The following is a 15,447-nucleotide window of genomic DNA, read 5'->3' on the forward strand; positions in this document are numbered from 1 at the left end:
CTGATTGGCTGGAATAACTGAAACAGACCCCTAACGGACCCCTACGCTAGCCCTGTTGGGTTGTCCGAGGTGGTCCTAGCGTTTCGGATGGCTAAGCTCTTTGTTTCATGACTACTGTCAGATATATCAACTATTTACTCCGTACTGAGTACACTATCTACTTGAACCAGTACCCATTCAAACCCTCCACCGTCCGCGCAGTAACATTATGGTGCCGATTCTCCTCCCACTTCTGCCCCCCCTCGCCATACTGATTCGACAGGTGTCCTAAGAAGAAATCCAGATTCTCCTTGCACTGCGGGAACTCGTTCTTGAAGTAGTCGAAGAGTTCCTGTACGGTCGCTTGTTTCGGCGCGTAGGTAATTTTGTCCCTGAACAGATCGAGGTACCGCTGTGTATGCGCAAGATCTTCTTCGGCCTTTAATTCCCAGCCACTTTCCATGTGGCCCGATATTAGCTTTTGAGGCTGCAAAGCGCGGATGAGAGAGAGCGTCTTGTTCCATGCTTCGAGCAATGCTGGAGTCTCAACCTCTTCGACCCTATTCGTTATTAGCATCTCCCGGATGAAATAAAGGGGAAAACAGAATGACAAACCAAACATGCGTACTCCGCCCATAAACCGCATCCCCCGTAACAACCGTCCGTTCACTCGGCATCCAAAAAATTGTATGATCAACACTATCACCCTGCAACGGCCCCAAGAGCACAACAGGAGAATTCACATCCCCATCAAGCACAAAGAAACTAAAAGTAAACTCCTCCGGGCGTCGTGGATTGGCATGAACATTCTCTTTCCCGAAGACAGCAGGCCAGTATTTCACCTTTTCATCATACTCACGATTTATACCGGCAAGGACATACGGCGCCGCATAGAACTTTGCGTCCGGGTATGCTTCGAAGATGGAATTTGCGGCGAAGAAGTGGTCTGGGTGGTGATGGGTTACGAAGACGGCTTTTAAGGGCAGTGATGTGGTGTTTCTGATCCAGGATGTTACGGACTCGCCGTCGGGTTTCAGGAATGGCGGGTCGATTAGTACGGCCTCAGAAGTGCCGACTATGAGTGTTGTTATGCTGGAGAGGCCTTTTGTTGAGGAGGTATGGTGGTATGTTTGCAACGGCATGGTGATGTCAGATGCAGTGATCGAAGAAAAGTAGTGAGTGGATTAAGATATTGGAATGATACACTAGAGATCAATGTATAGTCTGCAGGGTATTTGTACCTGCTTTATACCCCAATCCAACATCCCTGACCCTTCAACGCCCCGGGAATCCCCCCATGCGCGGGGTACGAACCACAAAGTATACACTGCGGGGACCAATCGCCGATTGAAGACGTCGATCCACCGCGGTGGAAAAGTGATTTTGTTCCGCACATTGACCAAGGCAGTGAGTTTTTTGAAAAGGGGATAAAAGCCTGTGATGTAGCCTGCCGAGGTTTTATTACTTGCACTTGTTTCTTGCTTCAATTGAAGTATATACGCGGACTGAAAGTATCGCAATGGCTCAATATATGAAGGATCTCGTTCCTGACTCGCTCAAGGACAAGGTTATTGTCCTTACCGGTAAATCTCCCCTTCATCTTCAGAGTAGCAAGTATTAACCGTGTAACAGGCGGCGCAAACGGCATCGGCGCCTCGCTGGTCGAATACGCCACTTCTAACGGCGCGTTTGTGTGTTTCGGCGATCTAGCCATTGAAGCAGGCGAAGCTCTCGCGAAGAAAGTAAACGAGACAAATGGCTCCTCTCCGCCGCGCGCCGTCTTCGTCCGCACAGATGTAACAAGCTATGACTCTGTCTTGGGTCTATTCGGCAAGGCAATGGATATCTATGGGAAAATCGACCACGCTGTTGCCGGGGCGGGGATCACGGAGATAGGGAATGTTTTTGATCCTGCTTTGGATATGAGGAGTGTTCGAGCGGTATGCCATCAACTTTCCGGGAACGGATTATGATAGGGACTAATACGAGGTACAGCCTCCCACAACAAAAGTAATGGACATAAACATGAACGGGTGTCTCTACGTCGCAAGAATCGCATCCGTCTACCTCCGGCAAAACCGCCCACCCGGTGATAGCTCAGACAGATCCATAATCCTCGTCTCCTCAATAGCAGGCTTCAAAGAATCACCTGGCCTCTTCATCTACCAAGCTTCTAAGCACGGTGTCCTAGGTCTAATGCGCGCGTTAAGATTATACCTCCCGCCCGTCCACGGAATCCGCATAAACGCCATCTGCCCCTGGATGACGATGACAGGAATGGTAATGGGCGTGCAAGACGGGTGGCTTAAGGCTGGACTTCCTGTTAATTCGGCTATGGATGTGGCGGTTGTTATGGGAAAGGTCCTTGGGGACAGGGGGCTGAATGGGACGGCGATGTATGTTGAGGGTGGGAGGGCCTGGGAAATTGAGGGGAAGATCGATGAGCTGGAGCCGCTTTGGTTGGGGAAGGAGTGTAGTCGGACGTTGAAGAGGGGGCAGGATGTGCTTGGGAGTGGGAGTGGGTGGACGGAAAGGAAGTAAACTGCTGGGAGTACACTTCTTGAACATTCGTAAAGGTGCATTAACTCATTGAGGATGGTATACACAATATTCGCTGCTTACCCTTATTCTGCATACTCTGTAGTAGTGACTCGATGCACTAGTCCTAGCATGAACCCCCAAGAAGCCAAGTCCCCAGTTCATCACGCGAAGGATCACTGGAGATCCACATGCATCTCCAAATCGCTGACGCTTAGGTCTGTTTGTTCCGTATATCCGCAACGATTCCGCACGATCTACTTTCCACATCTCATGATTTGCTATACCCCGCGTTTATCGCAGACCCAGAATACCGGATGGGGGATTCCCGATGGTGTTTCGGCTGGCCGGCTATACGAAACAGCTCTATTGACGAGGTCTCTGACTTTGCCGATTGACAAAGGACGGAATGACGGCGAATAACGGAGTGGACAGTTGTATAGTTGTCTATCGGTTTCTGCTACAGTTGGTATGATGGAAATTTACGCTTCTGCTTGAAATAACGACGCCTTCCACCCCTCAAAAGCCCTTTCACAATCACCCTGCAGATCATGATCCAGGGTAGCTTTCATCCTTCTCGAAAAGAACCACGTCCAATCCGTCTTCCTCGCAACGCCCATATTCCCAATCAAAAAGTCGCGAATCATCTGTATAAGTCCATCGGCGACATGAAAGACCCGTCTGTTCCGGACTGCCACTTGTACGGTTGCTGTTGTGCGGGATTTGCGAATCGATTCGTAGAGGGTGAGGATTTGGGCGATATAAGCTGCTGGTTCTCGGGAGGTAGTGTCACGCATGACAGGGGCATTTGCTAGGTGTTTGTTGAGTAGGCCGAGGAGAGTTCCTATTGTAAACCCGTCTTCCACTGCCATTGCGGCGCCCTGCGCTTGATAGGGGAGGGTTGGGTGGCATGCGTCGCCGAGGAGAGCGACCGGACCCTGCGCCATCCATTAGCTTTATCATATTGAAATGCAATGAACAGATTGTATACTTTCGTCCAAGTCTCCAGTTCCGGCAAAGACGTAAGCTTCCACTGCGTTACGGCAGGAACGCGGGATATCAACTTTGTCAATCTGCATCCATCAACATCACTCTAGTTAGCGAAGAGTAAGAAGACCTACGTTTCATCCCACCCCGCATAACTTTCCCTCATCTCGTCGATTTTACCCTCGACCCTCCTCACTCCTTTATCTAGATTATCCGGTCGCAGCAAAACAAGGTTGAATTCCTCGCCACCACGGACAGGATAGAAGATAGAGTGTTTATCTGGGCCTAGCCAGCTAGTGATCGCCGCCTTGTTACATAGCTCGTTGATAGACGGGTCATTGAGGGCTTCAAGCTGCGAGCGCTGGATTATCGCGCGGTAGGCTACGTCGCCTGTTTCCTCTGGGGATGTTGGGGTAGATAGTACAAGATCTCGGACTTTGGAGCGAAGGCCTATAGCTTGGTCAGATAAGCTTTCCTCGATGGAAACAGAGGAAAATGTACCGTCAGCACCGATAATAACATCCCCAACGACGCGTTCACCTCCTGCTAGGATGACTTCTGGTCCCTCGAAGATGATATCCGTTACCTCAGCGCCGAGTCGGATTTCGGCCCCTAGACGGATTGCTTCATCTCGTAACACGTTATGAAAGTCCTCTCTATGAATGATTCTATACTCAGACTATCAGTACAGACCACTGCGTATCGACGGGTAGAAAAGACATACACCCAAGGAACCCCATACTCCTCAACAATATCCTCGCCAAACGGCATCCTCTTCAAAATCCGCCCATTTTCATATCGTCGAAAATCCACGTGCTCCACGATACTCCCCTTTTCAAGGACTTTTGACAATAGATCGAGTTTCTCTACGACTTTTGCTCCGTTCGGAGGAATTTGGATCCCCGCGCCGATTTCGCGCAGGTCAGGCGATCGCTCGAGAATCACCACTTCTATGTTTTCGCGACGGCAGGTAATCGCGCAGGATAGTCCACCGAGACCAGCTCCTACGATGATGACTTTCATTGTGCTGGTGGCATTGTTGGTGGAGAAATAAAGTGCAGTGAGGTTAAGAGTTTCGGTGGATTAGCGCGTATCAGCCCACTCTGCCCAGTGCCCAGTCTATTGTACACGCCGCCCAACAAAGTAGTACAGTTTGATAAACGGCCACAGTATAGTTTTCTCTCCGTGGCTGAATTTCCAGGCGGATTCAATATCTGCTCCTGATCCGTCGATGAGTTGCACAATTTCCTCTGGATTTCGCGTTCGTAAACATGAGATCAACCCGTCGATCCACAGTGCCAGCGGCGTCACCGGAAGGACAAACGTGAAGAAGAGATGTACTGGCGACGCCCAATACCAGAATAGCGTCACATAGAACCCCCAGAAAAAAGTCAGTACCGAAAAAAGACACGTCGATGCCTGTCGGGCAGACATTTCAAAGATTCTGCGTTATTAGCATTGCCTTCGTATATCGTAGACAGACGTCATACATGAACGAATCCGCCTCCTCAATCGCACTCTTCAGGATCCCCCTCGCATCAGAGTCATTGAAATGGTGAAAACACACGTTGAAAACGCGACACTCTTTCCGTCCCTCCTCTGCAATTCTCCCCGCACTCCTCGCATCAACCGACTCCTCCAGATAGCGAATATTACTCTGTTTCTTGGCAATTACCGACCACACATCCACGGGCGGGAACATATCCGTGAGCACAAACTGCGTCGCTTCCCTTCCACCCTTTTTCGCATCACGATTCAATTCCCTCTCGAGAAACGGCGTCGGACCACCTGCGCCCGCGCATGCATCGACTATTGTTGTCGTAGAAAGATCAGGTATGTGTTCTTTTATCACGGTGCATGCTTGGATTGCAGCGCTCCCGCGCGACCAGAAGGGGACGCGGAGATTCCATAGTTGGGTTAGGGAGAATTGTTCGTGGTGGTGCAGCCAGGGGGGACACCAGGATTTGTCGCCGATTTCGTGGAATTGGATGCGTGGCCAGGTGAGGGGCATTTTGGTGGTGGGTTGGGGAGGTTGTTGTCGGTGGGAAGTTCTGGTGTGGTGGCGGAAAATATATATCTGCAAGTGGCGCCGCTTTTGGGAAGGAATGATATACCTCCACTCCAGCCAATGAAAGCCAACTCATGCAGTAACTACGGATGGCATGACCCTAGTCCACTCTGTAGATGTCTCAATTATGCGGTGTCTTATTATAGAAGAGTCAATCTACTAATCCCTAGACAATCTTATGCTGATGGGGAACCTTGCTCAACCATCTGTTGGACCTGCAGTTGCGGCACCCCGGGGTTGGAAGTAGGATCCTCTTCCATCCCAGGTGCAGGCCCGAAGCCTACGCATAAAAGTGTTCCTCCCCAAACTTGCACCTGTTCCTCGCACATCGGAAAACAACCGAATCATCCATGATCTGTCGACGAGATAGCTCCTGACAGTCACACAAGGGGTTCCCATGACGAATATCTTCCCAGTCATCAAAGACCATATCATCGCATTTCTTGCATTCATAGAACCATCTGCCCTTATTACCGTTGCGGTCGCTCTTTGTTCGGCGACAGGACATTTGAATGTCGCAACAGTTGGGCGCGCGTGGGAACAGGGGCGGGACTGGCTTGGCCATAATGAGTGAAAGGGGGGAAATAGTGTCTAGATCTTGTCAGCTTGCATTCGTACCAGCGAAGGCTAATACTTACAGTATTTCACAAGACTGTCAGCGGCAATGGAGAATTGGCGTATGTCAAGTTGAGACCAGAATTCGAGGCACTTGCAAGGCGAAATATACGTTATCGAGAGGGGATCATGCTGGTATTTATGCTCGAAGAATCAGTGCGCCCCGCCAAACCAGACGTAAGTCCGAATATAATCGCCCACAATCAGCAGAGGCCTCCCCCCCTCTCCTTCCCCAGCCAGATGCGCAACGATTCGAACCACGACATAGGTTTCGATAGGCGTCAGCACATGAACACCCGGGATTGGACAAGCTGCCATGTTACCCTATCTGATTTACCACCCTTCAGCAACCCGCGCGGACTTCAATGAGTTCAAGGCAATTGTCTCATATCGTATTCGTGCATTCAGAAGACTCCTAATGCTCATGACGGGGGGTGACAAGCCGCGATAGCCGGCGACGCGTGCTTTGACGCGAGGTCAGCTGAGCTGCTATAACACTGCAATCAATTATCTGAGACCTTCTAGGCACAGGATTGGATGCTCTACTTACGCGCTGCAACCGTCACTCGAAGAATGAGGGAATTGAGAATTATTTGTTTTTATGTTGGTCCACGTCTTGCATTGCCAAGCTGTTCTTGGGCATTCCATTGCTTTGTGGGTGTACGCTCCCTGCGGCAGGCTGAGTAACTGCGCTTCATCTCAAGGCTATAAATCTCCCCCATCGCACTTGCCCTGTCTGCTGGAGTTTTCACCCGCAACCTTCTCAGTTTCATAATCTTTCCGTTGCTCCCATTCTCTTACTAGCCACCTAGCAATCTTGCGCTTGAAGTCAAACGTTATTGTACTCGATCCTTTATCCAACCTGAGCCGACACATCGCGTCACCAGCTTTTTCACAATCCATTAATAATGGATGAATTCATGGATGATATCCCATTCCCGGTAGGCTTCGCTTCTCTGACCCTAGAGCAGTACGACTGAACTTTCCCAGGCCATGGACGATAATCTCGATGAATTCGGGCTCAGCGCCAATCCGGATTCGTGAGTGATATTCCTAGTGCTAACCTAACGATCCTCTAGACACCTCAACGCGTCAGCGGCAAATGGGTGAAATACCAAAGGCGACCTGAATGAAAGCTTCTTTACTGCCGCAGAAAGAAATATCGAAAGGGGCAGTTGGATCAGCTTACCTAGCTATCCACTGTAAATGTCCAGCTCGGAAAGGCGTTAAGGTAGGAAGAAATAGTCGCCAAGGACAATGAGGCTAGCGCAAGTCGGAGAGAATGCGAATTGGAAGCAACCCAGTCATTGGGATACCTATGGGACAGAGAATGCCTTTCTCGAGTATCTATTGTACATCGTGCGCGCGAAATAGCCTTGCAATACAATTGCACAATCCCCACCTGTCCCGCTGCATTACAACGAGTAATGTTCAGCCGTATGCTTCTCTCCACCAGGGGTCTGTCTATATTTCAGACTCCTGATGACGTTTGGATGAGGGAAAACCATTGGAGGATGGTTGAGAGCTAATGTTGGTTGCGGGTAGAGGTGTGGACGAGTTGAAAGATGGAACTGGACGCCGGAACAGCTATGATGTCCTAGAAGCTCCCAATGACCAGAGCTCAGTGCCGACTGAATACAATCGAAACTCTTTTTACTCCACGTTCTACTGGAACGAACGGGGTGAAGCTGCCGTTGAATTCGACCCTACCTTTTCCTCTCATTTTACGGACTTGAAGCAGTATACCTCTCTCTTGACCGACCCGGGCCTTCCTTCTACTGGGTATATCCCTCAGCCTACTATCAATTTGTGACCGTTCCACAACGGGCCTGGGGGTTTCTATTCTACTGACGGTGCCGCGCCCCAATTCAACTTTTACAACTCCCCTTGGCCCCAAGACCACCTCCAGCCCGCCTCCGAAGCAACCTTTGGTGCTGTGCAAAATGATTCTACCCAGCTGGCCCAGCAAGTCGTGCAGCAGGGCTATTTCCACGCCATGCTCGAGAACAGCGATTTGTTCGTGCCCTCGCCGCCTGATCACTTAGAGATGGTACTTCGCTAATTGACCCAACAGGATCCAAGTGAACCCGCCAAATGCCACACCTCAGCCATCCAAAAGCACGAATGGGCCGTCTACGCGAAACATTGCTTTGAGCTCTGTCCGGCAGATCCAATCAAAGCAATCAAGCCAGGAGATCCTCGTGTCACACCTCACAGCGAGTACAAGCACGTTTCGGTGCGAAAAGTGCCCCAAATACTACCAGAATCAGGGGAACTTGACAAGGCACTGCGTCATTATACACGGCGCAGAGAAGAAGCCGGTTGGTCGTCCTAGAAATAGCTCGAAGGCACTACCTTGAAGTTCGTGGAGGACGAACAACCCGGGCTTTTAGCTTAGCTCTAGAGTCAGTACTTTTGGTCCGACTTGCTTGCGTTTTGATGCTGGAGAAATTGTTATGGCGGTGGCTTGTTACTCGTTCAGAATGTGCAGGGAATAGTTAGGTAGTACTTCTACGATATATTATGAAGTCATAAAGCGAGATCATCGAGCCGCACGCCCTCACCTCAATCTTGTTGTAGGAGGGATAAGGGGAAGAACAACATTTGGTCGGATGTGTTTATCCCTGTTTCCTTGCATACTAAATTCGCCACTATGTATGCTTTCCTTCAATCACACATTGATGTTGATGTCAATAATTCTTTAGTGCATAAATCCGGTACGACGAAGACTCTGAACATGGGAGGTTACAGTACGCTCAAGTCTCCGAACCCCTTGCCTCCATGTCCCAATATACCGATCCAGCCACTTTCTTTGTGTGACTCCTCAACGACACTGCCCACTTCTTGGGATCTTCGTCTGTACTACCGTAAGCTTCGAGTAACTGGTCTTCAGACCAAGCCACATTCGGATGATCCTGGAAACCAGATTGGCTTGGAAGAGACAGGCGTATGATCGAACTATACTACTGGTTCGTATTATGACGATCTCTTGATGTATATTTGCTTAAGTCCGTCAAAGAAAGCGAGGCGCCGACCATATCTGGCTATAAATAACCAGGCCCCGCCCAGCTCTAAAGAATTTGATGGAGTAGCTAGAGCCCATACTAAATCTTTTACCTAGATATTCACCATGATTGGAACCATCGCGGACTACCTCGTCCGCACCATCGGCATCATCCTCATCACAACCGGCCCACTATGGTTCATCAACCCCGTCCGCTGTATGTTCCCTATACAAATCCAAGCAATCTATCCCTACCTACCTTCAAACCCTCACTAACACTCTACACCAAAGCGGTCCTAACATTCGGCCTCCCCCGCACAAACACCGACATGTCCACCTTCGGCCCCGCCCTCGGCGGCCGAAACATCGCAGTAGGATTCATGTTCCTGCTTTCAAGTCTGTACAGCACGCGACAACTTACGGGGATAATGCTCTGCTTGTATGCGACTGGGGCAGGGTGGTCGGATACAATGGTTTGTCTGGCGCATGGGCAGGGGCACCGGATTCATGTTTTTAATATTTGTGTTTGTTATGTTGTTGCGGGGTGTCTTGTTTGGTCGTGATCGAGTGGGTCTATGGCTTGGATTTGGGGTTCAGTGGGGATTAATGCTTGGATGTTACAAGGAACACTCTCTCCAACGAGGAGCCCGGTCCAGAGGATACTAAAATATCAAGGAAACTCGGTGTGCATAAATTGGCAACATACTGCGGAGATGATAGCATGGTCAAGCCAGGGCGATTTAGAACTCGGCTGATAATGCAGAATATGATGTCATTTGCCTGGATGGCCTTGGAACCAGTGTCTTGTGACAGCGAGTACTAGAACGTAACAGATGAAGTGTTCATAAAAGTTGGCGTCCTCCGTCTGGTGTTCATTTTGCAGAGCCTCTAGTCAAAGATATCAGAATCTCTAGATGATGGGGCGATTTGTCGCGACTTCCTATCTGGTGTTCAAGTGCAAGAGTCGCGCCTTCCTAAACTGTCTTCAAGGCGATAATGCATGGAAGGTGCGATCAAAACAAACCGGGGACGCTCCTTCCTGCCCCGCGAAGTTGCGATTAGTCGTGCCTTCCTTTATAATGGCATAGTTCAGCACATAAAAGGAAGGTGCGATCAATACAGTGACGACGGATGATTTGCTCGAGCCCTAAATCACCAATACTAAAGATCTTGCGTCTTGTTAAGCGCTCACTTTAACGTTTGTCTATAAGCAACAGTGTAAGGGCTGTCAGATCAGAGTAAATCTCTTCCCGCCGGCGCGCTTGAGCCTCACGGATCTTTCCGAACATTGAAACTACCTGCAATGGTAACCATCGGGAGGAAAGTGGATTATGTTATTGACAGGAGAAATTGAGTATCTATTCGTGCAGTACCCAATACTGCTGAGTAGCCCTGTTGCCGGGGAGCAATCACTATCATCTCAGCGGCCTGTTCGTGAAGTATATCCGAGCGACCAACTGACACGTTCACCAGCCTTAATGCTATCACCGATGCCATACATTCCCTCGGGAAATATATATCGGGTAAGATATGCCCCTGATAACAATCGCGCCATCTCCGTGTTTATCTCGTGCGTGGTGTGAGTCAGTCCGATGTCGTGGTTGAGTGGCCCGAGATTCCCCCACGATTTCGCCATCCACGGGGCATATTGCGTTCAACGGTAATCGACCAAACGTCAGAACATGATTGACTGGCGATTACGCAGATCCCCGCACCGATCTCGTGCTAGTTTGCGGACAAGCATCGGTAGCTCATCGTCGATAGGAATGGCGCAACGGTGCGAATCTTATCGCCGAAAGCCGATGAGCCGATAACTAGTATACAAACGCCTATATAAGCTGGTAGACCACATTGAGTCTGAAAAACATCAACTCCGCTATCTATAGTACAACGCAAAGAGAATGACTGTTCCAATTCCATCTAAAACTCCCTCTCACCCCAGGCAGTACTCGTCCGGGTCTCTCGATGGCTTCGAGCAGACCGTCCTGACCCCCGTCATCGGCAACGAATTCCCCAAGGGCTCAATCAACCTTGTCGACGACATCCTCAACGCCCCAGATTCCGATGAGCGCATCCGGGATCTTGCCATCCTAAGTATGTTTTTCCGAGTTTCTCTAACATCAACTAATATGACATGCAGTCGCCGAACGCGGCGTCGTCTTCTTTCGCGCCCAAGACAACCTCACCAATGAGCTCCAAAAAGAACTCATCCTAAAGTTGGGCTACCTAACCGGCCGCTCCCCCGAGCACAAGCTCCACATCCACCCCGTCGTCAACGACCAGCGCGAATTCGGCGACTCCGACCCCCAAATCAGTACGATCGACTCGCGTGAGCACAAGAAGCTGTACAAGGGATCTTACGGAAAGCTAGCTGCTATCTGGCATAGCGATATCTCGTTCGAGCAAGCGCCGTCTGACTTTTCTGCTTTGCGTTTGACTCTCCTTCCTAAGACGGGTGGTGATACGCTTTGGGCGAGTGGGTATGAGCTCTATGATCGGATTAGCAAGCCTTATCGGAAATTCTTGGAGACGTTGACGGCTACGCATACTGGTGATGGATTTCATCGTGCTGCTGAGCGCGGTGGGTTTGGATTATATGAGAAGCCGCGCGGGTCGCCTTTGAATATTGGTGGTGAATTGAGCAGCGAGCATCCTGTTGTTAGGACGAATCCGATTACGGGGTGGAAGAGTATCTTCCCTGTTGGTATGGCACCCTCTACTTACGTTACCTTGGATGATAATAAACTGACAACAATGCAGGCACATTCCCCAAAGTCATCAATGGGTTGACTACCCGCGAAAGCGAAAACACGCTCAAGTACTTCCACGACCTGATTTCCTACGGCCATGACCTACAAGTGCGCTTCAAGTGGGCTCAGCCGAACGACATCGCCATCTGGGATAACCGGAGTGTCTTCCACACTGCTACATTCGACTACGAGGGGCAGGGTGACCGAAGCGGGAACCGCGCTGTTGGAATCGGTGAAGCGCCGTACTTTGATCCCAACAGCAAGTCGAGACGAGAAGATCTGGATATTGAAGATCAACTTGGGCCTGTGCATTGGTAGATTTCCGATTTGATAGCATAGTTTACTTGTTTTGATTGGAATAAAACGAATACTTTCCGCATAGCTAAACACGCACACCAAACGACTCCCCCATCTGCAAACTAAACGCATCCCCCGCCCAAAAATCATCCGCAAACAAACCACTGGGAAACCCCATACCCATCGCCATCCCATTACCAAGTCCTATTCCCCTCCCATCGAACTCCGGCGTCCGCGGCGTCTCCCCACCAACCCCCCTACTCGCCTGCGGCGACGGAATCAGGAACCCCGGCGTTGGCGGATCCGTTATAGATCGATCGAGACTGTACCCAAGGTCACTCTGAAACCCTCGTGCTTTGTCAATTCCTGTCGGTGCTGTCCCTGGATAACTTTGGCCCTGGTCTTGCTGGGTTTGAGCGTCGTTGACGTAGTCCATTACCCTTGTTATCGCTGTCTCAAGTGCATCGCGGTATTTCCGGACACTCGGGTGTCGCTCGGCCATAACGAAGAGGGCGGATGAGCATGCTCTCAGGTCATTGGAGACGCTTATGCTCCAGAGGCGGGGGGAGCGGAAGAGGCAGAGACTGCAACGCATTAGCATTAGCATTACCCTCAGATAACACAGGACAGGGAGTGAAGGTATAGGGGAAGCAAACCAAATCGTCAACCCCGCCATAAACAATGTATTAATCAGTAGAAAAGAATACCACGTTGAATCGCGCTGCCTCAGCCGCTTGAAATACTGACACATCTGGCCCGAAACATGCAGGCATTTCCGCGCTAATTCGTCGTCTGGTGGTAAGATGGATAGGAATGGGTGAAGCAGTGTCCGCGTCGCATTGTTCCAGTGCATGTGGATGAAGTCGTCTTCGTAGTCTGATAGGCAGGGGAGGGAGCGCTGGTAGCTTTCTAGACTTTCCAGAATAGGGTGGACTTCGTGGAGGAGGGTAGGTAAGTCCCTGTCTAGTCGATAAACACGGGATCGAGTTGTCGAGGAGATGCGGGAGAGTTTTATGCAAGCGATAAAACACCGAATATTTGGGCCCTCCCATTGTTCTTCTGGATTTCGGGGTTGCTGGAAGAGATGCTCTGGTGCGTCTTCAGAAAGCGAATCGTCCACGTCAGCTGGAGGTAGAACATCGATTTCTTCATCGGGGATACTAAACGGTCTCCCCAGACTCCAAGACACAGATCGTTCATTCAAATAAACGCTCCAAAACAATCTCTTCCGTCGTTGTGCTTCGTAGGGTTTCAGCCGTCTATATCCAGCCTCCCTGTGCATGCCGAAATCGACGCAGATTCTCGTCGCAAGACCCATCATGTACCAGACGCTGGAACTCGCTGAGCTCTGCAGATTATACATTGCCAACAACATGAGTGCCTCGATACTGTTGATAGATAGGTTCTCCTGGATAGCAGGCTGATACTGCATAGCCGTAACAAAGTAATGCCTCGGCGGCGTAGAATCGTACATCTCCGTCATGCGGAGGATCGCGGCCCCAATGGCGTAAACCATGAATATCTTAAACCGGGAGTATTGCGCTTCTGCATTTCCCCCCTCGGCACTTCCTGACTCGATAAGGACGGAATCATACCGCCGCGCATGAAGTCTGTATATCTCATCCCGACAAAGAAACGGCAGCCGCATCTGCATACTCTTAAAGTAAGCATCCAAAAGCCGTTTCCCCATCGCATCATCAGGCGCATTTGCAGGACCAGTAGATTCATTCTCGCAAGGCGCAAGGAACTCGGTTGTTTCGTTGACGGGGATAGATTTCCAGACTGCGTCTTGGACTATGCGGCTTATGTTTTCGGCTATTGAAAGGCCGGATGATGGGCCTAGGTAGTTGCCTTCTGGGGTTTCTTTGGTGCTTGTGTTTGTATTAGAACTGGGTTCTTTGGGTTTGTTGGTGTAGCCGTGCCCTTGGATTAGGAAGTGCATTACGGCGCTCGACCCGGTGTCGGGAGATGTGGTATGTGGTGTGGTTGGTTGGATATGTGAAGTGGAACTGGAGGCTGATCTGGGGCGAGCATTTGATATTTGTCCGAGGGCCGGAGATGCATGATTGCTGTTGCTGCAATGTCGTTGGCGCTCCCGCTCTTCTTCATCCCTGGTATGGGACTCACGCCCCTCAGTCAAAGCAGCAAGTTGCGCCTCCAAGCTCTCAATCCTCGCCGCAAGGGCGCCCTTTGACATCCCATGATGCCACGAGGGAACACTATCAGACCGAATGCATGTCTGACCCGCAAGTTCGCAGTTCCCGCAGACCGGCGCGCCAACGCACCGCTGTTTGCGCCTGTGGCACCTGCGGCAAGATTTGGGTATGCGTTTTCGGATGCGGGTTTCCTCCATTTATGTATCCTTTAAACAGCGCAAGTGGACTAGAACCGAACTGGGTCTGGAATATTTTGAAAGGAGAACATCTCCGTGGAACAGGGAGAGAAAATCAACCCCCGCACTTGAAGGCGATTGCTATTGAAGTTGTGCTAATTCGTCATCGCGGCCATTGGTGTGGAATTTGTTTTGTCATTGCGTGGGGAAGCACGCCATACTTAGTTGTTTTAGATAATCTTCTACCTAACTAGTATTTATCTAGATTGCCTAGACACAATACGCTTTTTAAGGCTAGAGGGTAAATCTAAATCCTGGTGTATCGAATATCACCAGGCCATTCTTTTGCTTCTTGTTTGTCCGTCCCATGGTTATCGTGGTAATACCCACCGAGACGATTGTTATCGCTGCCGCAATGAAGCATGTCCATAGCCCGGGCCTGCAAAGCGATATTAGCAGGTACTTCTCATTCGAAAAGTACAGAGAATTGTACGAACCTATACTCCGGCGCATCCTGGTCCCGAAATACCAGCCCCCCAATAACGCCCCCAACACCGCCAGCACCAACAATTAAAGCAGAGCCAAACGCCCTTCGCCACTGACCAGTGATATTATTTGACTGGTAGGTCAACGAGGCAGGAATGTTTGCATTGCAGGATCCGGTCAAAACGAACGCGCCAAAATACTGCACGCCGTTGTTGGACGCATAGCCGAGTAATGCGACGCCAACTATTTGGAGGACTGCGTTTATCACAACGATGATGCCGCGCGTTTTGTATTTGTCGGAGAAATAACTTTCTGTTAGACCGAGAAACGTACCAAATAAGAAGCACTGTGTAATCAGTATCATTTCAGGTGGTTGTGCTATGGAAATAGG

The 15,447-nt window shown here is 50.2% G+C and overlaps 7 protein-coding genes across 7 annotated transcripts; 3 read left to right on the forward strand and 4 right to left on the reverse strand.

The window, feature by feature from the left end:
• Nucleotides 1-157: 157 nt before the first annotated feature.
• On the reverse strand, nt 158-1,121 carry BDV14DRAFT_199594 (MBL fold metallo-hydrolase; the record flags this gene model as incomplete). Its single annotated transcript, XM_073773314.1, has 2 exons — nt 158-539; nt 595-1,121. The coding sequence occupies 2 exons, from the start codon at nt 1,119-1,121 to the stop codon at nt 158-160; spliced, it is 909 nt and encodes a 302-aa protein (XP_073628783.1).
• A 377-nt stretch (nt 1,122-1,498) lies between these two features.
• On the forward strand, nt 1,499-2,520 carry BDV14DRAFT_199595 (putative 3-hydroxyacyl-CoA dehydrogenase; the record flags this gene model as incomplete). The annotated part of the gene is made up of 3 exons (XM_073773315.1): nt 1,499-1,562; nt 1,612-1,919; nt 1,975-2,520. The coding sequence occupies 3 exons, from the start codon at nt 1,499-1,501 to the stop codon at nt 2,518-2,520; spliced, it is 918 nt and encodes a 305-aa protein (XP_073628784.1).
• Nucleotides 2,521-2,999: 479 nt separating this feature from the next.
• BDV14DRAFT_189361 (uncharacterized protein) lies at nt 3,000-5,515 on the reverse strand (the record flags this gene model as incomplete). Its single annotated transcript, XM_073771184.1, has 7 exons — nt 3,000-3,455; nt 3,610; nt 3,651-3,954; nt 4,006-4,172; nt 4,229-4,531; nt 4,655-4,948; nt 4,995-5,515. 7 exons carry the CDS (start codon nt 5,513-5,515, stop codon nt 3,000-3,002), a joined length of 2,046 nt encoding a protein of 681 aa, XP_073628785.1.
• Nucleotides 5,516-5,682: 167 nt separating this feature from the next.
• Nucleotides 5,683-6,288, reverse strand: BDV14DRAFT_172107 (uncharacterized protein). The gene has a single exon (XM_073768540.1). The coding sequence runs from the start codon at nt 6,135-6,137 to the stop codon at nt 5,853-5,855; it is 285 nt and encodes a 94-aa protein (XP_073628786.1). The 5' UTR covers nt 6,138-6,288; the 3' UTR covers nt 5,683-5,852.
• A 3,002-nt stretch (nt 6,289-9,290) lies between these two features.
• BDV14DRAFT_172115 (DUF4267 domain-containing protein) lies at nt 9,291-9,926 on the forward strand. Its single transcript, XM_073768541.1, has 2 exons — nt 9,291-9,408; nt 9,483-9,926. Exons 1-2 carry the CDS (start codon nt 9,318-9,320, stop codon nt 9,752-9,754), a joined length of 363 nt encoding a protein of 120 aa, XP_073628787.1. The 5' UTR covers nt 9,291-9,317; the 3' UTR covers nt 9,755-9,926.
• Nucleotides 9,927-11,082: 1,156 nt separating this feature from the next.
• On the forward strand, nt 11,083-12,259 carry BDV14DRAFT_208550 (TauD/TfdA dioxygenase family protein; the record flags this gene model as incomplete). Its single annotated transcript, XM_073775437.1, has 3 exons — nt 11,083-11,285; nt 11,332-11,895; nt 11,952-12,259. The coding sequence occupies exons 1-3, from the start codon at nt 11,093-11,095 to the stop codon at nt 12,257-12,259; spliced, it is 1,065 nt and encodes a 354-aa protein (XP_073628788.1). The 5' UTR covers nt 11,083-11,092.
• Nucleotides 12,260-12,323: 64 nt separating this feature from the next.
• On the reverse strand, nt 12,324-15,083 carry BDV14DRAFT_189363 (transcription factor domain-containing protein; the record flags this gene model as incomplete). Its single annotated transcript, XM_073771185.1, has 3 exons — nt 12,324-12,822; nt 12,895-14,585; nt 14,961-15,083. The coding sequence occupies 3 exons, from the start codon at nt 15,081-15,083 to the stop codon at nt 12,324-12,326; spliced, it is 2,313 nt and encodes a 770-aa protein (XP_073628789.1).
• Between the last annotated feature and the right edge of the window lie 364 nt (nt 15,084-15,447).

This window comes from Aspergillus stella-maris (assembly GCF_047715825.1).
Source record: "Aspergillus stella-maris strain CBS 113639 unplaced genomic scaffold BDV14scaffold_23, whole genome shotgun sequence".
In the NCBI taxonomy this organism is placed as follows: domain Eukaryota; kingdom Fungi; phylum Ascomycota; class Eurotiomycetes; order Eurotiales; family Aspergillaceae; genus Aspergillus; species Aspergillus stella-maris.